Source organism: Nasonia vitripennis, unplaced genomic scaffold (genome assembly GCF_009193385.2).
Source record: "Nasonia vitripennis strain AsymCx unplaced genomic scaffold, Nvit_psr_1.1 unplaced0148, whole genome shotgun sequence".
Classification (NCBI taxonomy): domain Eukaryota; kingdom Metazoa; phylum Arthropoda; class Insecta; order Hymenoptera; family Pteromalidae; genus Nasonia; species Nasonia vitripennis.
Genome location: NW_022279927.1, coordinates 1,010,964 through 1,035,326, shown reverse-complemented (window position 1 = coordinate 1,035,326; position 24,363 = coordinate 1,010,964). Strand labels below are relative to the sequence as shown.

Genomic DNA, 24,363 nt, shown 5'->3' with positions numbered 1-24,363 from the left:
ACCAGCAACAACACCACCGGCGCAGCTAGCCTCCCACGCCACGGCCATCTTCACCGTCTCCGGCGCCTCGCAGCTTCACTACTCTCGTAAGGGCCGAGTCGCATTTTCCGTCGCGCCCTTGCGAAACCAGTCACTCGCTATTTTGCGTCGCTCGCGCGCAAATGGCCATCTTCGGGTCGCGCATCAAATCGCGCGCCGCGCGATGCGTCAACAGCATCGGCGACGCACTATGGGCGATTTCAGGAAAAGTACTGTCAAAATCAAATTGCGCCTCTCAGGAAAGTGCTAGGGACCTAATTTTTTTTTTAATGAAGGTTGTACTTCTCAGATATAGGGAAAAATATCAGAATATTGTTTTCTGATGATGTCGAGCCGGGGCACCTATGACAAGTACGAAATTTTAAGAAAACGACATTTTAGCTACTTGTTAATGCATTAATATGCCATAAAAATGCATTTTAAAATAATTGGGAATTTTTGAGGCAATCATATACTATTTTTTTAATTAATGAATTATTTTTTTACCTACATAACCTAAAAATTCATCTATTTCGATCTATTGTAATAAGAAACGTGAATCCGGGACTTAAAATTATCATAAATCACGGACCTCTAATTTGATTAGCTTCGAATATTATATTCTAATAATACGGCACTATATAAACAAGAAAACATGTTATTTTAAAGTATTCTAACCTACAGGAATTTTAAATCTGAGAAGTTTCATTCTGTAGCATGAAAGATTTCAAAGTTAACACACATAAAATTGTTCATAAAATGAAATATTATTGTTCTCACCACATATAACGTACATAAATTGTTATATATATATATATATATATATATATATATATATATAATTGTAACCATTTGGTAGACATTCGGACAAAGCTTTGGAAATTCCTGAATAGCAGTAGGGATAAATGGGAGCATTTCTCATTTTATAATCTTTAGATAAACTTATGTATGAATTTCTATTCAAGTTTTGCTCTAAATAAAATGCTGCAGCTGAATCTGCTGTATGTTTCAATATATTTGACTCACACTGTTGATTATTCTCATTTTGTGTTCCATTGGATAAATCAGTATCATCTACGGTGAATTACTTTGCACGACTTAACGCTATTTCTAAAATTTCAACATCATTTTGGGCGAAGCCACATACCTCTCTTGCTCGTCTATATTTAGTAGATATAGAGTAATCTGATATTATGGTATATCTTCCACCATTGGAACCTCTTCTGACTTTTCTTGGTCGTCCTCTATTATGCTTATTTTTTCTTTTTCATCCGCCCATCTTATGAATTATAACGATATATGATTTTGTGAATAGCGTGTATGATCTTCAATAAATTTAACATATACAGGGCGTATGCCGAAAAAAAATTGATTCTAGCCTTCTGCAAGGAAAAATTTTTAAGATGAAGTTTTAAATTTGCGTATATCTTTTTTAAAATAGAAATTTTGGCATTTCTTCATTTTGTCTTTTTTTGTGTAAAAGTAATTATATCACTCACGATTTATTCTCATAATTTTTGCACCTAATTTTAATAAAAAAAACAACATAATATATTTTTGGAAAGATGTGCATTAATTTGTCGGAATTTATGCTCTGATGAAACTGTGATCTTATTTTATTTAATTATTTTAAGTAAGTATTTATCGTATACCACAGAAATTTATCGAAAAAATGCCACAATAATGAGTTTTATCAAAACGACTTTAATCAATTTTTTTTAGCTTTTAGATATTAGCAAATTTAATTTTTTTTTTGTAATATGTACTCAAGTCATTTTGCTTTTGAGCCACAGAATCATTTTCTTTTATTATCTTTGGTGACAGATTCTAATTTTTCAATATTTTAAAACTTACCGTTTGAACAATTTCGTAACTGAAATAACACCTGCTTTTTAAAAATAACACTTTATAAAAATTACACTTTGTAAACAATAATACTTTGTAAAAAACAACACCTTGTGAAAAATAACATTTGCTTGCTTTTCAAAACTAGGATTTACATAAATATATATTCTTTAATTAGTTATGGGAAACAACGTCTTCTGTTAAAGTAGTGCATAGAGTATAAAGATTTGATGCGCAATTTTTTAAAATGATTTTTCTTTTTGTAATATTTAAATAATGTCAATTTCCGATAAATATGAAATTATTATGAATGCATATAAAAATAATATAAATATTATATAATATATTTTTATGTACATTCATAATATTTAAATGATCAAAACATGACAATATTAAATATTACAAAGAGAAAAATCATTTTAGAAAATTGAGCATGAACTGCATATACTCTGTACACTACGATAACATTTGAAAAAATAATGACAAATAATTAAAAATAATAACAAATAAGATCACTTATCACTATATCCATTTCCAAATAAAAATTAAATATAAATTAATAATAATTAAGAAATTAAACAATAACAAAATTCTTTTAAAAATATAAAAAAAAAAAAAATAATTGCAAATAATGACAGAAAAATTTATATAATTTTGACTATTAGTATTTTTTGTTATATCCTAATATTTAAAGTAATGGTAAGTGATACTTAAATCACATAGTTATTATTTCGTTGCTAATTGTTACTATATAACGTGTAAATACTATAGCGTTAACATGTAATGTAATAGTCTAGGTTACATAATTATATATATATATATATATATATATATATATATATATATATATATATATATAACAATTTATCTACGTTATATGTAGTGAGAATAATAATATTTTATTTTATCAACAATTTTATGTGTGTTAACTTTGAAATCTTTCATGCTACAGAATGAAACTTCTCAGATTTAAAATTCCTGTAGGTTAGAATACTTTAAAATAACATGTTTTCTTGTTTATACAATAGTGCCGTATTATTAGAATATAATATTCGAAGTTAATCAAATTAGAGGTCCGTGATTTATGATAATTTTAAGTCCCGGATTCACGTTTCTTAGTACAATAGGTCAAAATAGATGTATTTTTAGGTTATTTTTATATTCTGATATTTTTCCCTATATCTGAGAAGTACAACCTTCATTAAAAAAAAAAAAAATTAGGTCCCTAGCACTTTCCTGAGAGGCGCAATTTGACTTTGACAATACTTTTCCTGAAATCGCTCATAGTGCGACGTCATCACCAACATTATCGGCAACAACAATGCCAGCGCGCCGATGCCGCGTCCACTGTCAGCGCGGAGTAGCTGCTCGAGACTCAACAACGCCCAACGCAGCATCATCAGCAGCCTCGCAGCTACGGACGCCAGCATCGCCGACATACACCGTCGCTTCACGCTGACACCGGCCATTTTCAGCCGCCCTAGCAACGCGCCAGCTCGCGCGGAAGCTACGACATGTCGCGCGCGTCCCACTCTTACGCGTCACCGCGCCGAGCTGCGTCATGTCGCACGCGCCCCACTCTCGCGTCTTGCACGGCACAGCGAGCAGCCGCACACCTCGCTCGCAGCGACAGATGCCATGCAGTCCAGAACATCGCTGGGCCAACGACTCGCTGACGACGACGCAGCATAGCTGATCGTCAACCTGGCAGCAGCAGTCCACCACGCAGCGTCACCTTCAACCGCATCCTCGGTACCGACGTCCTGGCACATCCGGTACCCGAAATGCAACGTTCTACGAAAGCAGTCATGAATGAATGCGACGAGGCGACGCTTCTCGTTTGATTGACACCCCGTTCGGCTTTGCCGTAAAAATTAGATGAGAAGAGGCGATGTGTTTTCCATCTCGCTTTCTTCTCAAGCTACTCGCTCCTACTCCGCAACTCTCCCTCCTCAAGCTGAAGCTAATATAAGTGACTTTATTGACAAAAACGTCGCCGTTACTTAATTATAGTATCTTATGAAGCCTAACCTTATAAAATAGAAATAGTTTTAAAATAAATATTTACACTACTTAAATGTTTCTTTATTCTTTCTTAATTTAGGCACAATGATTTGCCCTGGAATGTTAGAAAATTCGTACATAATCAACTTGGGGAAGTAAATTTAAGCAGTGACTTGGGAAGAATCGATCCTTGGGCTAAGTCTGACTGGAGCCACACAGATATTCCAAGATTACGAGCTGGACTCGTTGGAGCGCAGGTTAGTTTTTCGAAGAACATTTATTTCAAACATTTGGTTATTACATCAATTTCTTAAATTCCACCAGATAATTATATATATATATATATATATATAATTTCAGAGCGATTCCTTCATTTGGCTTCGAGTTCTAGCTGGTCAAAGTTGAGGTTATAAGCATTTTTTGCATTTATCGCCTATTTTCAATGATTTGTAGCTCATAAGGGATGCATTTTTAACTAAAACTATCCGGATACTTTTTTTGTAAAATTTTCTGAATTTTTGAATAAAAATAGTTTTAAAGCCTTATACATATGCTAAGGCTACCTTATTTGCATTTTAAACCTTAAAATATAACACCTGAATGTTCGAGTTGCACTCCGACAACCTCAATACAGTAAAAAGATACCTTTTTATAGTAAAAAAGTAGCTGTAAAGTTTCAGAATGGGCCTGACGTTCAATTAGAAGTTATGTAGAAAACAAACATGATATAATGGCTAATAAATGGTTTTACATGCAAATTTGACACTTATGGGGATGTCCACGCAAAAGCTCCGCAAAACCGCCACGTGGTATTTTATATTTCCAAACTTCTAGAAAAACAGTGTTTTTCGTGACGAGATCCCTTTATAACCTAGTACATTCCATGTCTACCGATACGTATACCCGATAATGATCTTTGTAATCAAGAAAAACCTGACGAAATGATAAATTATGTTGATAGTAGATATCTTAGTCTAATGGAAGCATCTTGGTAATTTGAAAAATTCCTGATTTGTATTATAAGTGATAAAGTTGAAAATATGCTTGCGCGCGCGCGTGCGTGTGTGTGTCTATGTGTAAGGCAAAAAGCATGCATGCATGCAGGTATCCAGTTGCAGCAAACAGCTAGACGTTAAAGCAAGATTGATCAAGGCAAAAGAGTTGAGGCTCTCTTTTCAACCGTAGCGAGTTACGGTGTGCTTGATGCGCTCATGGCTTGTACACTCTGGACCGTATATATATATATATATATATATATATATATATCAGAACGTCGTAGACATGCTAGAAGCTAAATTATAGAACAAAATTATCAACTTATTGCCCAACTAGTTATTGTCAATTTTTCGTAAAAATTTAGGCTGAAATGGGGCAGAAAGTCTTGATATATCTCAAGTATATATATATACATATATATATATATATATATATATATATATATATATGTAGAAAAGAACAGAAACCACATTTTCTCAAACAAATGCAAGCATTTATCGCTCGAATTTAGCATCAATAAGTACTCCTATTTTTTTTTTATTTTTCGTCCAATCTTAACGAAACAAGGCTCATTTTATTCATTACGAAATTTCAGCGTCAGAAACGGTAGAAAAAATTATGATACGAATTATCAGAACGGCGCTAGATCGGTTTTTTAAGAAAATCATTTGTACGTATAAGACTTGTTTCGCTAAAGCAATCATCACGAAATTATGACGATGTCTGCATAATTCCGCAAAAATCAACATAATTCCATTCCTTTTTTGTTTCCAATTTCGTCCGCATAAGTCCTGATCTACTGATTTATATTTGTATACACATGTTATAATAAGATCTCACAACTGTAATTGATTATACAAATGTAATTGATTCAAAATAATTGTATCTATCAAACAAAAAACTAGAGAAACTTTATAGAATTATATATAAAGTAAAAATAGTTCTGATATTGAAGCAATACATGATGTTGAAGGAAGCTACGTGCCAAATTTTTACTATCCATAGGATCCCTTGCGAAAATAATGTGCAGAGATTAAAAATATTATTTTTTTGCTTTTAGGAATATTCTGGAAATTAAAGGGATACGGTGAAAATTTCATGGAGAGTGTTATGTGACAACTTTCCCGATTCGTATTTTAAATAATAATTTCAAATGTAGGATCGAGAAAGTTCTACACGTATAAAGGTACAGCGAGACTCAAGGCCACAAAAGTATCAAGTGGCTAAGAATCTCGCTAACCTAAACAACTTCCCCGCCAACGGCTAGAGGCGCACATGCGGAGCTGCGTTGCAGTTTCGGCGCGCAACTAGTTGCCAGGCCCCGTAAGGTCTAATGAGTGCAACAAGCGTCGACACTTTAACGCGGCTAAGGGAAAGTAAGCTGGCGACGGCGTTGTATCTGTATTTCTCCTTTATGAAACTGTTTACAATGCTTACAGAAAATTCTCGTTTGAAATCTGAATAATAAGTACTGTTATCTCTGAATAATTAATTTGAATCTGTGAATTGGAAACTAATTAAAACAAATCTAAATCTTTGAATGAAACTCTGAGTATAACTTCGAAACTCTATTGGTCCGCCGGCTTCTGTGCCCGATCACGGAGTGAGAGAGCAGCGTGGTTCGAGAGCGCTCGGAAGAGGTTCCGGACCTCCCACGCCGTCGCCAGCTTACTTTCCCTTAGCCGCGTTACAGTGTCGACGCTTGTTGCACTCATTAGACCTTACGGGGCCTGGCAACTAGTTGCGCACCGAAACTGCAACGCAGCTCCGCATGTGCGCCTCTAGCCGTTGGCGGGGAAGTTGTTTAGGTTAGCGAGATTCTTAGCCACTTGATACTTTTGTGGCCTTGAGTCTCGCTGTACCTTTATACGTGTAGAACTTTCTCGATCCTACATTTGAAATTATTATTTAAAATACGAATCGGGAAAGTTGTCACATAACACTCTCCATGAAATTTTCACCGTATCCCTTTAATTTCCAGAATATTCCTAAAAGCAAAAAAATAATATTTTTAATCTCTGCACATTATTTTCGCAAGGGATCCTATGGATAGTAAAAATTTGGCACGTAGCTTCCATCAACATCATGTATTGCTTCAATATCAGAACTATTTTTACTTTATATATAATTCTATAAAGTTTTTCTAGTTTTTTGTTTGATAGATACAATTATTTTGAATCAATTACATTTATATAATCAATTACAGTTGTGAGATCTTATTATAACATGTGTATACAAATATAAATCAGTAGATCAGGACTTATGCGGACGAAATTGGAAACAAAAAAGGAATGGAATTATGTTGATTTTTGCGGAATTATGCAGACATCGTCATAATTTCGTGATGATTGCTTTAGCGAAACAGGTCTTATACGTACAAATGATTTTCTTAAAAAACCGATCTAGCGCCGTTCTGATAATTCGTATCATAATTTTTTCTACCATTTCTGACGCTGAAATTTCGTAATGAATAAAATGAGCCTTGTTTCGTTAAGATTGGACGAAAAATAAAAAAAAAATAGGAGTACTTATTGATGCTAAATTCGAGCGATAAATGCTTGCATTTGTTTGAGAAAATGTGGTTTCTGTTCTTTTCTACATAAATTTTAAATATCCTTGTTCTTCTATTCTAAAAAATAGTATTTAAAAATTCCAAATTCTAAAACTTCTCTTTTGACTGAGTGAACTACCTTAAAGTTCAGAAGAAAGTACCGATTATATTTATTTAAATTTTTTCTCTTGTTTATTAACGAAAACTGCGCATGCGCGAAAATATGTATAAATAGCAGTCTGCTCTGATCTTTTCAAGCGAATAGGTCGGTAAATCATGGATGTTTTTAACGATAAAATTTTCCAGAATTTTCCGATATAGTTTTTTACTCAAAATATTTCAGTATCAAAAGCATACTAAAAGTTCCGAAGGCTGTGCCGGTTATGTTTATTTCAATATTTCCCTCTTGTTTATCGATGAAGTCTGCGCATGCGTGACAATATTTATAAATATCGTCAAAAATCAGTTTCAGTGCTTAATTTGCTCTGACCTTTGGAAGCGGTAAGATCGGTAAAACAGATATATAAATCGATTAAATTTTTTAGAATTTTCTAATATACTTTTTCATTCAAAATATTTCAGTTTTAGCAACTTTACGTTCATTAGGTTGCGCAGGTTATATTAATATAAATTTTTTCTCTCGTTTATCAATGAAATCTGCGCCTGCGTAAGATCGGTGAATCATAAATATTTGTGGAATTTCGTTATGTAATTTTTCGCTCGGAATATTCTACTATCAGAAGCATACTACACGTTCGGAAGGCTGCGCAGGTTATACTTATATAAATACTTTCCTGTTGTTTAAAGCGTCAGAAGAGTAGTTTTGTTGCTCAGTCTATTCTCAAGCTATAAAGCGGGAAGTTTTTTACATTTTTAAAATGTGTATAAATAGCTAAGATAGCGGTTTTTGCTCAGTCTTTTCTGAAACTTTGAAGAGTTAATTAATTTTGGTAAATTTTTAAACCATAATTAATCTGTATTTTTCTAATATAGTTTCTCATTTACCAGATTATCCAAGCCGCATCGTGGTACCATAGCCAACTAAACGTTGTAAGGGCTGTGCAGACAATAGTTATTTAAAAAATTTCCTGCTACTTATAAATACAATTAACGCAGTCTGCAAAATCATTTGAAAAATCGGAGTATAATTATTTAGCATTTTGTGTATATTCCTCATTCCTCATTTGAACTTTTTAAAAACAACTTTCCCGTGCCTTTAATGCATACATGGATTTCAATGGAGGGGCGCTGTTCGCTTCAGCGATCTGTGAGACGGATCTGAAATCGACTTAAGTCGATGCTATTGCACAAGGTTGTTAATTAAAAGATGATTCAAATAAGATACAAATTACACAATTGGTCGTTTTAATTCATAAAAAAATTATGAACTTGGAAAACCAGAAAACCAGAAAACCGGAGAACCGGAGAACGCCAAAATGGGTTTTTATTCAATATATTAGAGGATGATTAAAATAAAATACGAATTACAAAATTGGTCGCTCAAGTTCATAAGAAAATTATGAACTTAGAAAACCAGAGAACCGGCGATTGCCAAAATGGGTTTTTTCTTAATATAATAGAGGAAGGATTAGTATCTTCTACATCTACACAATATTAATTTGCTTAAATTTCTATCCAAAAGGTCATTCCCAGTTCAAATTGTTTAAATTACTCCAATTCTAATTGAAATTTTTTTCACTGTCACATGAGTCCTAACATCTAAGAATATTCCTACCGTTTTATTTTTTTCTTTAGTGCACCAAAATTAGAATATTTTAATGTAAAGACAGAATATCGCACTTTCCGGACTTCTTGGAATTTTGGTCTTTCTGGAATTTTAACGCTGATAATATACTTATGATTATAAACGAGGTTTCTTGGTGATTAAACTTAGTGTAATTTACAAGGTAGCACCATATATCATTTACCATAACTATATTGGGTTAATCTCAGGATCATCCTGACACCTGGACATCATCTACAGGAAGTGAACATTTTTTTCCGGTACATTTGTTGTATACTTAGTGCTTTATATCATAGACTCACCATTCGGGAAAAGATTTTGATACCTGGACATTGTCTGTCGTAGTTAAAAATTTTCTTTGTTACATTTGTTGTATATTTATAGTGCATTGTATCATAGACTATGTCTCGACATTCGGGAGGTGATTTTAACCCCTGGACATCGTATATTGTAGTTAAATTGCTTTCTACTAGAAAAAAATTAAAATCCGTATAAAGAAATTAAGTCAGAAGTACTATGCAATTATATATTAGGAATAGAGAGTAGGAAAAAAGATCTTAACAAAACTTGAATTTTATTACTATTGCAATATATATTTTAACCGAGCGCCGTTAGAAATGAGGTGAATTGCTCTAGTATTTATGAAAAAATTCTGAAATAATTCATGAGATTGTTAAGTGATTTACTCGAACAACAATTTCTTTTACGTTGGGTCCGATCTAGGCTATACTCCCATACAGGAGAGGCTAGTGTAGATTGCTAACTACAGCCGCGTGACAGTTTGTTTGCTTGCTAATGAGAGAGATGTTATATAAAATATTTAATGAAATGACTTACTTTTGTAGACGGAGTTAATGATTGCCGAAACTGATTATAGAAATCCCTTGCAATTTTAGACAAACTCGGGTTAATTATATATATATATATATCCAGAACTGCTTGCTTTTGATGTTTCTTTTAGACGAAAGTGATGATATTTAAGAGTAATGACAGACGAAATCGCTCGTAGGTTTGGATAACACAGTGTGTAACTTGTTTCCAGGGTAAATCAAAAAATAATAATCTTACGTATTTGCCATATAGGTAACGTATTTGCCAGTAAAATAGACTTAATTTAAAACTTTGTAAAATCGACACTTGGGAAATCAACTTAATTGAAAATAGAATCGGAACGAAACTCAAAAATGCCTCAAATAAACGTTCTTCTTTGAGGAGCTTACACACAGGAATGCTTGGTCGGGGGAGGCAAAGCTTGAAGAAAGCGTCACAGCTTTCCTCTACGCTGGGTCCTTACTTCTCCACCCTTCGCACTTCAGCTTATCCGCGCTCTTTCTCGTACTCATTAGGCCGTATGGGCCTGTGCTACAGTCAACGGCTAAACTGCAGTATTGGCTGTACACTCGCGCTTCAGCCGAACGAGGAGAAATTGTTTTGGTTTAGGGTTACTCTTGTTAAGCGTCGAAGTTTCTGGATTTCTCTTGCTAGCTTGCTTTCTTTATTTTATAAAATCTGAATTATATTAATCCAAAAACTTCGTCACTTAACAGAGACCCTTGGAACACTTCGGGAACATATTCCCACAGTTTCAAGACAAGATAATACTGTATATTTGAACAACATTTTATGTATTGGAACTATAAATTTAGTTGGAGGAAGCTGCGTGCTAAAGAATTGGCAGCGGTATTTTTTTAAAGATCTATGTAGTGGATATCAAATCCTTCACAAAATACTGTCATATTTAGCGTCTCTGTTTAGCAGCCAATAGTTCCCAGTTCTATTTAACATATTAACAGCAAAGTTATTGCTGTCTAAGAGCTCTTAGACAGCAATGATAAACCAAAAACATAAGGTATAGCATTTCCGGACGACCTCGTAATTTACGTAGTGGATAAATATATTAAAACTCTAGAAGAAAAGTTTCAAAATGTATACAACAGAATCAAAACCTTCTATACCAATTAGGGCCTAAAAATAAATGCAAGTAAATGTGAATCTATATTATTCAGGAATGTCCTTAGTAGTACCTCACAAAAATCAAGTACGATACATAAATACTTAGTTTAAAAAAGCCTTAAGGGGTCAAGCCTGGGTTAAAAAACAAAAAAAAAAAGATATTCTTCTTACCAAAAAATTTTTGATTTGATGTAATTTGAAAAAAAAAATTCTTTGGTAAGAAGAATATGTTTTTTTTTGCAGGATTTAACCCAGGCTTGACCCCTTAAACACTTTTGAAAAGGTTCATACATTTTTTTATTTTGCATACCTATGTAAAAAAAACTAAGATAATAACATACTTTACTTTGGTTAGACCAAATTTGACCTATGGATGCAACAAATGTCTGAAAGCGTGCCTACGATGGGACAAATATGAGCACAGTAATTATAGAAAACGCGTAAGCAATCATAACCTATATAAAAATCAAGTATCCTAAGAATTGACTGCTTTGTAATGAAACTAATTCGCCAGCATATACGTAACGCAACACATAATAAAAAATAATTTGATATCAGCGCCATTTATGCACAGACCAGCGTTTTACGATAGACATCTATTATCGGGACATATTCCGCCAACTTTCAAAGTGAAAGACTTAATCCCAATAATTTCCCCATTAAAAATATTACTCAAGGTCTTATATAAGAACTTACGTAAGATTGTCGGTATTATACAATCTAGGGGATAAGGTACCGTGAAATAAATAGAACACGAGTTTAAGAAGAAAAGAAAAACGTAGCGTGACTTTATTTAAACGTAAACTTAAGAATACAGGGTAAGGGGAGCAAGACGTGTGCTGACGCGGCTTCCGTCGTGCTCGGTGGTCTCAGAGAGAGTGAGCGGCGAGCGGAGAGCGCCGCCGAGCTCGGCGGCGTATCACGTGGTCTAGGCGGCGAGCACCTTGGAGAGGCGCTGTGGCGCGAGCGGACTGTTGTCGGTGTTGCGGGGAATCGTGTATATTCTAACACTCCCTCCCGATTATCCTCGACATCGTCTTCCAGCGGGCTCTCTTCACACGCTGTTTTTCACTGCGCCTCTGCTCATTCTCACTGCTTCAGGATTATTCTGTAACATGAGAAATCTGTTAGTTCCTCTTTCCTTGCAACAGTTTGGATAATTTATTATGGCTATCAGAGGGCAAAGGCTAAGTAAAAATATCCGCTCTTTGCTCCTTTGATTCTATCCATTCTATTCTCACATAATGCAATTTGTCGCATTGCTTAACATAATCCTCATACACTCCAATCATATGTCTCAATTTATTACTTCCATCCATCTTTGTGCAAGCGACTGCTGCTTTGTTATCGCACAATAAGATGATTGGAAAGTATGTCATATCTGGAATTACTTTCAGCGACAAACATATGCTAATTGATTCCCTACACGCATCACCCATTGCCACGTATTCAGCTTGTCAAGTTGGCAGAGCTACATAGCCTTGCTTGTTGGTTCTCTAGGCTATCGCATCTCCATACAGCGTAACCACATGTCCGCTCGTCGTGAGCGAGTCTTTGCAATCTGCAAAACTTGCGTCCGAGAATGTTTCTATTCCGTCCTTCAACCCTTTGTATGTCAGTTGCCAACTCTTTGAGTAGGCAATGTACTTGAATACTCTTGTTACCATCTTCCAGTCGTGTTCAGTCGGATTCTGTTGGTGTCTGCTCAGCACATTGACTGCGTATGCCAAATCTGGCCTGGTGCCTGATATTAGGTACATGAGAGATCCGACTACTTCTCTGTATCCATGCTGGTCTACGGCTTGGTTATTTGTTGATTCGTCCTCTCGTTGTTTTCTTTGTCTGTTCAACACTTGATTTGTTACCATGGGAGTTGACTGACCTTTAGCTTGTGCATATCCAAATTTCGTTTGCATCTTATTTATAAACTTAATTTGATCCAATTTTATGATCCTTTCCTTTCTGTTTCTTGTTATAGTAATTCCTAAGAACTCTTTAGGTTCACATAGGAATTTCATGTCAAACTTTTTACTTAATTCTTTCTGCACTTCTCTCATCTTCGGCTCGTTATTGCCTGTCAACAATATGTCGTCAACGTACAACAGCATGATTATGCGGCTTTTGTCTTCAGCATATACGAACAGGCATGGGTCTCTACTGTACGCTTGGAACCCTAGTTGTTTAGCGAACTCTGAAAAATGTTCATTCCAACTCTTTGGGCTGGTTTTTAAGCCATAAAGAGATTTGTGGAGCTTCCAAACTTTCGTTTGTCTCTGATTTTCGTATTCTTCAAAACCGTCTGGTATTTCTAGGAATATATCCTTTTTGATTGGACTGTGAAGAAAAGCTGCCTTTACGTCTAGTTGCCACAGCACATAGTCGTGTTTATTCGCAATGGTTAGGACAGCTCTTACTAGTGCAAGTCTTGACACTGGTGCGTATGTTTCACAGAGATCATACAGATTTGAATCCTTGAAGCCTCGTATAACAATTCTTGCCTTGTACTCAGGATATTTTGTTCCACTGTCTTTACGTTTGAAGACCCATCTCGAATACATGATGTTCAGCCTTTTGCCGTCGTTGCTCGTTCTACTGACTACTTCATACACTCGGTTTTTCTGAAGTACTTCTCTTTCTTTGTTTATGGCTTCTTGCCATCTGTCGGCCTTCGATTTTATCCTGTGTTTTTTCTGATACTGATGCACCAAACGTCAACAGTGCATCTAGGTCATATACATTTAGACCTTCAGTTTCATCCTGAGTATCTTCAGATAGTGCAGCTTCCTTAATTTGAGTTTGCTTTCGAGTCACTGGTCTGTGATTTATTTTTGGAGCAGATTTCACAGCTGTTTTTTGATTTTCTTTACGTAGTCTGCCTTTCTTCTTGGGTGCTGTAACCACTTCTTCCTGTTGAACTGCGCTTTCCTCCTCGAATTTAAACAGCCAGGTTTCTTTGTTCAGAGTGTCGTTGGTTATCGTCCAATTTTTTATATCCTCGGGCTTGTAAATGTCTCCGAAGACTTTGCTTTCGATGAATTGCACATTTCGACTTTCGTACACTTTGCCATCTTCTGGATTTAATAACAGGTAGCTTGTGTCAGTGTATCCTACTAACACTGTTTTATTCGAGAGTTTATCGAACTTAGTCTCCTGTTGTCCTTGGACCTTGGTGAAAGCTACACAACCAAATCTCCTGATCTGATTTATATAAACATTTGATTCTGGGTTGATCATTAACAAAGGCGATTTAAAATCGATGGACTTGTGAGACGTCAAGTTATACAGATAGACCACAGCTTTTATTGCCAAATCCCAGGCATTCGCTGGTAGTCTCGAATCGTACATTAGAGCTCTTACGATCTTCTGTATAGTCTGATTGTAGCGTTCTGCTATGCCGTTTAGCTGTGGAGTGTATGGGCAAACTGTTCTGAGTTCCGCGCCATATTTATCCAGTACCTTCTGTGTCTTTCCACTGGTAAATTCTGTTCCTTGATCGCAGTCTAGTAACAGAACTTTTCATCCTTTCCGCATATATTTCTGCATTTCACCACAAAATCATGTATGCATTCGGCAGCGTCTGACTTTTGCTTAACTGGGTAAGCCATTGCAAAACGTGAATAATTATCTACTAACACAACTATGAACCTGCATCCTTTCGGGTGAGCAGCTGGTGTAATCGGTCCTATTGTGTCTGCATTGACTCGTTGCAATGGTTTCTTCGCCATCTCTTTGTTATTATCGAATTTCGGTCTATTCATTTTCGCTACTTTGCATATTTCACAATCTTTCAAACACACACCATGGTCGTTTTCTCGAAATTCTTTAATATCCGGGTATAATCTTTTTATAACTTTTACTTTATTCAGAGACTTATGTCCTAATCTAAGGTGCCATAAATTCATAGTATTTATTACGTTGGTAGATTCATCAACATTTTCTTTCCTTTGACTTATTGAATCTATGATTGACTTTTCATCAGCGAATGTCACCTTTTTCTTAACAATCTTTTCATTGTTTTCATGAGCGATCAGAGCATTTGTGGGTATCGTTTGTTTATTATTGAATTTTGGCTTTAAATCAATTATCCAGAACGGATTTTCGAACTTTCCTTCTAGAATTTGTTCTCTCGTATTAGGTTCGTAAACATTTATCGTTTATTATCTAGATACACACACAGGCCCTGATCTGTAAAGCGTTTGAGTGACAGCAGATTTTTACTTAAATTTTCCGCGTATACAACCTTGTCTAGCTTTATTACTTTGCCGTTAGGAACTCGAATTTAATTTGGCCTTGATTAGTTGCAATTATGTTCGATCGTTTGCCTTTATTGGCACAACCTATTACACACTCAGTCTTTTCGTGTAACTGAGTTAAGATGAGTTTAGAATTTGTCATATGATCTGTCGCGCCTGAATCTACGATAAATTTTTGCGTCTCGTCGTCCCATTCATTCAGACTCACATACATGCATACTGAATCAGTATTAGTCGTACCTTTTGCGGGCGTGCCAGATCGTCTGAAGGGTGATTTTGATCGTGATCTGCTATGTTCTCTCCTCTGCTTTCTCTTTGTAGAGATGCTTCTGTTCCGGTCAGACGCTCTCTTTCGTGGTGGCCCTTTTCGTGGCTCGCTGCAGTCCACGGCGATATGTCCGAACTTGTTGCAATTGAAACACTTCGGCTCATCATGCATGCACTCCTTGGTCGAGTGCACCGTACTACCACATCGCTCACACCGTTTGTGGGACCTGTCGTTGCTTCTGGACCGTCTGTCTGAGGAGCGGCTTCTTTCCTCGGCGTATCCGAGAAGTGCTGACCTCTCTGGGGTTCTTGGCTTCGAATTATCAATCTGGAAAATTAAATCTTTTAATTCGTTGCACGTGTATTTCCTACCCGTACCACGGCTTGCAATGTTCTCTGCCGTGATGACCTCTGGGTAGGCTTGCTCTACTGCATTGTACAGCAGACTTTTCTTTGCAGCATCGTTCCTTTTATCTATACCTTCGTTACTTTCATACTTTCTTACGAGGTCTTCAAACCTCAAGCAAAAATTAAAGGCAGTTTCTTTATCTTTGTTGAACTTCAGATTAAAGAGCCGTTTCTGAGCTGTATGGGTATTAATTCTTAGTTCATTCTTTTTAATTTCTTTGATCTTTTCCAGTAATTCAACTGGATCTTTGATATTCATCGTGTACAAGTGATATTTATCGTCGATTTTGTTCAAAATTATCTCACGTACGATGTTATTATCGTGTTCGAGTTCATCTGGACAGATTAGACTTTGATTGTTCTTTTCGAAGATGTAGAATAGCTTTCGCGACTTCAACTCTGAGAATAAGAAATCCTCGAAAGGGGCATACTCTGAATCTAATTTTAAATTGTATGTTCGCGTGATGTTAATCTGTTTCAATTTTTGTGTCGTTTATACTCGTATTACCTGAGTTCATTGACTTGGACAGATTCAGCCTATTCAGTCGCGTTAAGTCATGTTCAGAAAATCGTCTACTTACATTCAAGTCGTTGAACGTGGTTCCGAGACGTTCAGCGGATTCGATGCGCCAATCTTTATATGGGGTCAGTTCCTTCCTGACTTCAGTATCATCGTTCCACTCGTACCAATCGTGGTTTCATGTGCCGGCCATTAGCGTGGACGAGCCTTTCAGATCAGTGGATTTGAACTCCCTTGGTCCTGGAGTCAGAAGCATGAGCGGGTTGCGATCAGCTGGGCGAAAACCGCGTCCGCGTCCTCGTGGAGGCAGTTTAAACGGCTCTTCCGGACGTATGCAGCTGAGAATTTTCGGCTTATTGGGGTCTGACAGAGTCAATGCCAACCTTTCACTGCCTGTTCGTTCTGCTCTTTGAGTTTCAAACTCTCGACAGACTCCATCAGTCGTGCATGTTGTTGCTGATCTTGGATGTGAACTTTTCGAAGTTCTTGTTCATCTTGATGTTCTCATTCTCTCTCTACGTCGCTGTAGTGGTTTATAGGTTCCCTAAACCCTACCACTCGTTCCTCAGTAGCTTTCAATACTCCAAGGAGTCTGGCTGCTTCTTCCAAACTGAGGATGTTCATGTCTGTAAATATACAAAAGGTGTTAGTCTGCGGTTGAGAAGATACCCTTGCAAGGATCCCTATACTTTGTGCACAAGTATCGGGCTACCTTGCGGTCAGTCCAGTCACTTTTCAAGAAAGTTCCCAAACCGACCTAGTCTCTTGTTGTGGAATGTGTGCCTAAGCACGACTCCCGCTGTCCGAGACCCACTAAGCACGAGAGCAGGTTTGGCAGATCTGTGTGAGGGTCTAGTTTTTATTGAGCGTGTGGCACTGACTAAGTGTCTGTACGTGCGCACGTACCAAGTCAAATTCGTGTATTCGTGTTAAACCTCTCACAGATCCGCGCAGACTTCGTCTCGTACTTTCCATTGGCTTTAAGCCCGTCAGACTTCTCGTACATGAGTAAACATACGTATAAATATTATTCTTTAACTTGACTTCATTACCTAATTGGAGTGTTTCATCCTTGGAGTTCGTGAGCCAAACGCTTCCGCCGTAGAGTTGAAGCCACAGACTCTCATCTGGTTGTTTGTCCTTCAGATCGTAGTAATCCAGGATCTTAGCACGTATGTCGTTCCAATCAGTGCTTGTGCTCCGAACTGTCGAAAGATTTCGTAATTAACATTCAAACTTCATTTATTTCTGAACGCAAGCTTGTAAACGAGCAATCCTGAACCAGCGTCGGTATGATAAATTAATTGTGAAATTAAAGTGAACTCACTCACCAGCAGCCCCACCTGCGCGGTGTCTGTAAACCGTGCAGCACGCAGGCAGACTTACACTAGATGCGAGAGTCGACGTTCACGTGTATCGCGTCAAATTCCTTTATAGATAAGCTGCTACTTATTTGATTAATTCAATAAATTAAATAGTTGCTGAGTGCACCCATGTATCAGCAGCCCCACCCACACGGTGTCTGTAGACAGTACAGCATGCAGGCAGACTTACACTAGATGCATAGGTATGCGTTGAGAAATTCAAAAATTGCCGCTCAACAAGTGAGCGGTCACGTGACTTTGTGCGGCTGCGCACAGCCTTTATAGCAGCGTTCGCTTTGTGGTGTGTGTCGACTCAGCATGAGCCTTACGTGCATGTATATATGCGTATATATACATGCATGCGCGTCCTCGTATCATTTCCGTGACATGCGAGTGCAACAACAGCAACTCTCCCTCCGTTTTCATGCACACGCGTGGAAATACAATACGTGCCAGGTTAAACTAGCGTCGCCTTCTTCTACGCGCGCTTGGCTTTGCGCGTTGTCGTCGTGAGTCGAGAGCGCGGCAACAGCGGCTCTCCCTCCGTTCCGTGTAGCTTACTTGCGAGAGAGAAGTGAACCGGCCATGTTGGCTCGGTTGCCTAGCAACCCCCCTTTTCTCGCCTGTTGCTTCGTACTGGGAATTTTACCGCGTGTTTTCGTTCGTTTGAACTTCTCGGAAATGCGTTTTGTTATGATCGGTTTTCTCTTGTCTCAACGCATTCGGATTTTCGAGTTCTGACAAGCCAAGCTTATGCAACACTGATTCGCGCCTTTTTCTTTTCTGCGATTTTCGTGATCTCCGGATTTACTTCACGCGGCTTTTCATAGTCATTTTATCTCGCGATTTTATTTTCACTTCACTTTTCTTATACACACGCGTACCGCCGATCTTAATTCAAAAATTCCACTAGCACATTTTTAATTATCACTTTACACGTTTGCATTTTGTACGTACTTACGTGAAATTTGCGGATTTTCCCATTTGTATGACTTTCCAGCCATCGTGACGTTTGACTTTGATGTCTTTCAGCGTTCACCGAGAGGTCGTTTGCTGACCGAGTGACTGCTTGCGGCCGTCCTTTGTCTCTCAGCTTAGGTCGTGTTCGTGGCGTCGTTCAGGAGTCGACTCGTCTTGGCTTCCCTTGGCTTTTCTTCTTTTTCTCGTGTCACTATCACTAAACTAATTCGCGCAGTGGAGGCGTGCTGGGCGCATAACCTGTCGGTATTATACAATCTAGACACGATAAGGTACCGTAAAATAAATAGAGTACGAGTTTAAGAAGAAAAGAAAAACGTAGCGGACTTTATTTAAACGTAAACTTAAGAATACAGGGTAAGGGGAGCAAGACGTGTGCTAAAGGCTTGCGTCGTGCTCGGTGGTCTCAGAGAGAGTGAGTCGGCGAACGGAGAGCGCCGCCGAGCTCGGTGGCGTATCACGTGGTCTAGACGGCGAGCGCATGTTTATGATAAAAAAAATATTTTCATCAAATATTCATTCAAGATCTTACGCAAGATCGTATACAAAATCTTGCATAAGAGATTACGTAATATCTTCCCCAAGTTCTTACATAAGATCTTATGCAAGATCTTACCACCATGATCAATACAAATTCTTCAATTTATAATTTATCCATGAGCTTATGTTAGTTCTTATCTGATATAACACTTAAAGAGATACCATTTTATTGATCACTTACTCAAGATATACATAGGATCTTATACAAGATCTTGAGTAAATGATGAATAAAAAGATATCTCTTTAAGTGTTACATAAGGTCTTTTATAGGTATATTATATACTATCTTACGTAAGATCTTGAATGAATATTTGATAAAAATAATTTTTTTTATCATGAACATAAGATCTTCCGTAAGATCTTATCTTCGTTCTTGGTCGAAAATCGCTGATAAAATCTTATGTACGATCTTACACAGGTTCTTTGACAAGATCTGATATATGATTTTACGTAAGTTCTTACATACGATCTTGAGTAAAATTTTTAATAGGGTTACCATGTACCAAGGCATTTTAACACCAAAGCACTAAAGTTTAACCCAGAAACGATATTTAATGTGCATCTAGTATATAATAACGACATAACGGAACTAAATAAAAAAGAATTGCAAAATTTTGACTATTTTCCACGTAGTATAAAAAGATGACACGTAGCGCTTAGATACCTGAATGTACATATGTAAATAAATTCGTTGAATAGTTTAACTTGTTTACGAAAAACTTTAAAAAACGAAATTGTAATTAGGCTAGTTGTTTGAAACATTTTTCTAGCGCAAGCGTAATAAAGACCTTCAGTCTCTTTTAAAGAAACTGTAACTTTTACTCAAACAAAAGTAAAAATTAAAAGATATAAGCGTAGCAAGAATACCACTGGGAGCATTCTGTTCATGACTTGTTATTTATCAAAATGGGTTTGTATAATTCTTTCCCATTTAATGATAATATAAAGATAAATAAAGAGTTCATTTATAAAAAAAAATCCCCATGATACTAACAACTCAATTTCCTTTGTATCGCCGTTCAACTTTTTTAAGATCTTAATGAAAATGCTTACCTTACTCTTTACTGTAATCGCCTAAATTCTCTGGAAAATAACTAACATGAGAATCTAGGAAATGAAATTTATATTAATCACACATCCCAAACGCCTAAAGTTACTTACCATATTTTCTATAATGGCTTCATAGTCAGGATTTGTCTGCTTTTCCGAAAAGTTTCGAGTAACACTCAGACCAGCCGCCAATACTAATAGCGCACACACGGACTTATACACGCGCGCGCACGCACACACACACATATTATTTGAATGTTCACGTTTGCTTTAACGTTACCCTGTATCTGCATCCAGGGCATCTCTACGCGGCAATCTTTGATTTGAAAATCTGATACTTTATCATTGATTTTATCATATCATGAGATTTACGGATGGTGTACTTTTCAAATAGCTCTCTTATTGCAATAAAATACTTATAATATTTTTTACCTATAAAAATAAAATAAATAGATGACAAAATTCAAATTTTTAGAATTTTTCTGTTTAAATAAATCTTTGAATTTTAATGAACATTTTTTTAGTTTTGGTCAGCGTATGTTCCTTGTGGTGCAGCTCAATTGAACGCCGTTCAGTTATCCTTGGAACAGATAGACGTGATACGAAGGCTTGCCGAAATGAATGCCCAACACTTATCTTTAGTAACTTCGGTCAAAGGTATATTACTTTACAAACAATTTATTATTAATATCTAAGTATTCAGAAATAGATATCTCCCTGCAATAATTAGCTGATAAGATTAGACTTAACTAGATGTAATTTATATAAACATAAACGGTTAAACAGCCGATGGTATGTTTCGTCTGGTTTTGACAGAGATGGTATTATATCGTCGTTCCCAACGGAGAACAGCACATCCCAAATGACCGACGAAGATTTCAAATTCTTGCCGCGAAGACTAGCACAGTTCAGAGTTCCTTTTATTTAACTTGCAAAAAGTGCATTCCAGAGGCGTGCACCCTGGGCCAAAAAAATTCAAACATATGTCAGTTCTTGTTCTTGGGACGAATATTTCGCGACAACCTGTAAGAGGTTCTAAATTTGTTATCCTGAAAAAAGAGCGATAGATAGAACGATTGATATTCCATCCATAGATCGTCACATTGTCTAGTGCCTCTAGTGAGATTAACCTTTACGTCTTAGTTTAAACTGTTCTAGCCGAGTAAGTTAGCTACTAACAGTCATTATGTTTTGACTACGATTTTCTAGTTGGATGTCAACTCCACTATTTTAAGAATGAACTACCGACTAATCGCAAGTTACAAGAAAGGATAGAATCTCCTTTGATTTGATCGATATTACGTCCCTGTATGTAACATTATTATAGCACAGAAGTCCGTTGTTAAGTTTATCTTAATGTCTGACTGCTTGGAAAAATCGCAATTGAAATATTCACTTTAGCACTACGTTGTCGATGTCTGTTAAGATTAAGTTAAAACACGTGTGAGAATCCCTGATCTGGTAAGTCACGCAGTGATCTGTCAATTTAAAGTTTAATTTGTACGCAAAGCCTCTGACATATTCCACGCCTTGAAAGGTTGACAAAACTTTGACGTTTAGATCACTCATTGACTAGGCTATATACGTAACCCACGAAGTATCTATGTTGAAAAGTTAAAATTTTTTTTTTCGCTGTGTCATTGTTGATTGCCTAAATTATCAGAGAAAGAGACTCTCGGTGGACGATGGATTACGACAACAAAGGTGGTGTTTTTTTCGGTTGTACGCTACACATTAGATACTCTTGGATGCTCGAATTTACTCTTAACTCTGAATATGCTGGCAAAAGATTAGTCACTTTGTAGCTATTATGGATAAATAGGGTAGTACGGATATACCTCCAAGTTTATCATAAAGTAAATCCTAATCTAATGGAGTTACAATTCTTTTTGCATTTGTCTGTTTGCTATAAAATCAATTTAATTAATCTATGTTGTGATAACGTTTCGTTATCTGGTTTTCAACCTCTTCAGATCAATTTTATCATATAACAGTTTCACTTAATTTATCACATCTTGATAATAGTACTACGGAGAATATTTTTCAAGTCAATCACAAGCATAAGTGTATGCAAATATGGACAATATTGACTTGCGGTCATTAAGGAAATATTCCTCGAGTCAATCACAGTTATATGTGCATGCCGATTTTAGCCATATTGGTGTACATATGAGACTCAAGACTGTGATTGACTCAAAGAATATTTGTTCGTGGTATTATTTTTTGTAAAACTGATATATAAGATAGTTAATGTAAAAGATCACGATTATCAAATGCAAATAACGTTAAGTTTAAAGATTAAAGTCATCAAGTAAAACACGTAGTAATGTATAGAGCCCGTAACAAATTTAAGCACATGTACTCATGACTTATGAAAAAAATATAGTAACTTTACCTCAATTGTAAGTCAAAGAAGAATGAGATTTGAAACTAGAATTAGATTAATTCGATAAAAAAATTAACTCTTACAAAAGTAAAAGGTTAGGCGAGTTTGAGATATTCCGCAACAAGTTTATTATATTTAATCGTAATGAAGCAAAGAACAAATATCAAGATAATTACTGCGTCACTTGCCATGTCCGTTTCATTTTGTTTATTGGTGAACAACTAAATTTTCTTTTTATATATATTAGAACGTCATACAAACACTATAAGTACAATGAAACGGACATGGCAAGTGACGTAGTAATTATCTTGATATTTGTTCTTCGCTTCATTACGATTAAATAAAATAAACTTGACTTTGTTTGATTGATCTCAGTTCTTTTCTATCTGTAATTTTGTTGCGGAATATCTCAAACTCGCCTAACCTTTTACTTTTTTAAGAGTTAATTTTTTTAGTGATTTCAATCCTTTTTTTTTAAATTGTTTAGAGTATTTCATATTCAAAGTCGTAAAAATAAAATATAAGCATCTTTAGCACCATTCGACCACAGCTTTTTGTAACATTTTTATTACTAAGATGAAATCACTGATTGTTTTAATATACATCACCCTCGAATTATTTCTACACCTAGACACCAAAAAACCACGGTGCGAACTACCCAGACCTCGTCATCGGCCACCCTGTACACCTGGACACCGTGTTCAAATAATTTTTACACGTAGACACCAAAAACCACGGGGCTAACTACCTAGACGTCGTTATCGGCCACCCTGTACCTCTAGACACCTTCCTCGAATAATTTTTACACCTAGACACAAAAAAACACGGAGCGCGCCACCTAGACCTTGTCATCGGCTACTCTGGCAAGCTAGTTACGGTTACAGTTCCGGAACGCAGAGTATGCACTGGTAACCTCTTAATTCAAAATATCGTAATATATTATTATATTTTCTTGAGAAAGCAATTCTCATCTGTATATAGCTTTGCGGCCAACTTCACAATCCTAACACTTCTTGCGGCTAACATAACGGGCCTTTCACATTTCGGGCTGAAGAAGAAAAACGTAATTTTAGCATTTGTGGATTATACACTTACATATTATAAAAATAAGCAGCCTTTTCGCTAATATTTTTGTTGGAAATCATAGTTTAGCTCAGAAAACATACTAATAAGCCATAAAATCTTGCGAACAGTAAAAATAAGCATTTTTTTCTGTATCATGAAAAATCCGAACACCAATATAGAAGTAAATAGTGTCACGGGCGCCGCGGCTTCGTCTGCTTCTCAAACTCGCCTTCGTGGCACTACGGCGTCACTTAATAAATTAGAAAACAAACTTGAACAGAAGTAATTACAGAAATATGAGTAACAAAAAAGCAAATATGGCTAAACGCAAGAATAGAAGATATCGTGATGCCAATTTTTGATAGAGTAAATTACTTATGCTAGAGGATTAGAGTTGCATACGAAGATAAAGAAGCAGATC

General features: G+C 36.3%; 1 protein-coding gene across 11 annotated transcripts in view; it reads left to right on the top strand.

The window, feature by feature from the left end:
* Positions 1-24,363, top strand: part of LOC107982149 (dipeptidase 1) — a 662,392-nt gene that overhangs the window by 236,694 nt on the left and 401,335 nt on the right. For all 11 annotated transcript variants that reach the window (XR_004345325.1, XM_032602224.1, XM_031933340.2 and 8 more), the window contains 2 exons: positions 3,968-4,124; positions 21,016-21,148. Coding sequence is in view for 10 of the 11 variants with exons in the window: in XM_032602224.1 (XP_032458115.1) it covers positions 3,968-4,124; positions 21,016-21,148 (290 nt within the window). In the remaining variant the exon portion in view is untranslated. The remainder of the gene's footprint in view (positions 1-3,967; positions 4,125-21,015; positions 21,149-24,363) is intronic.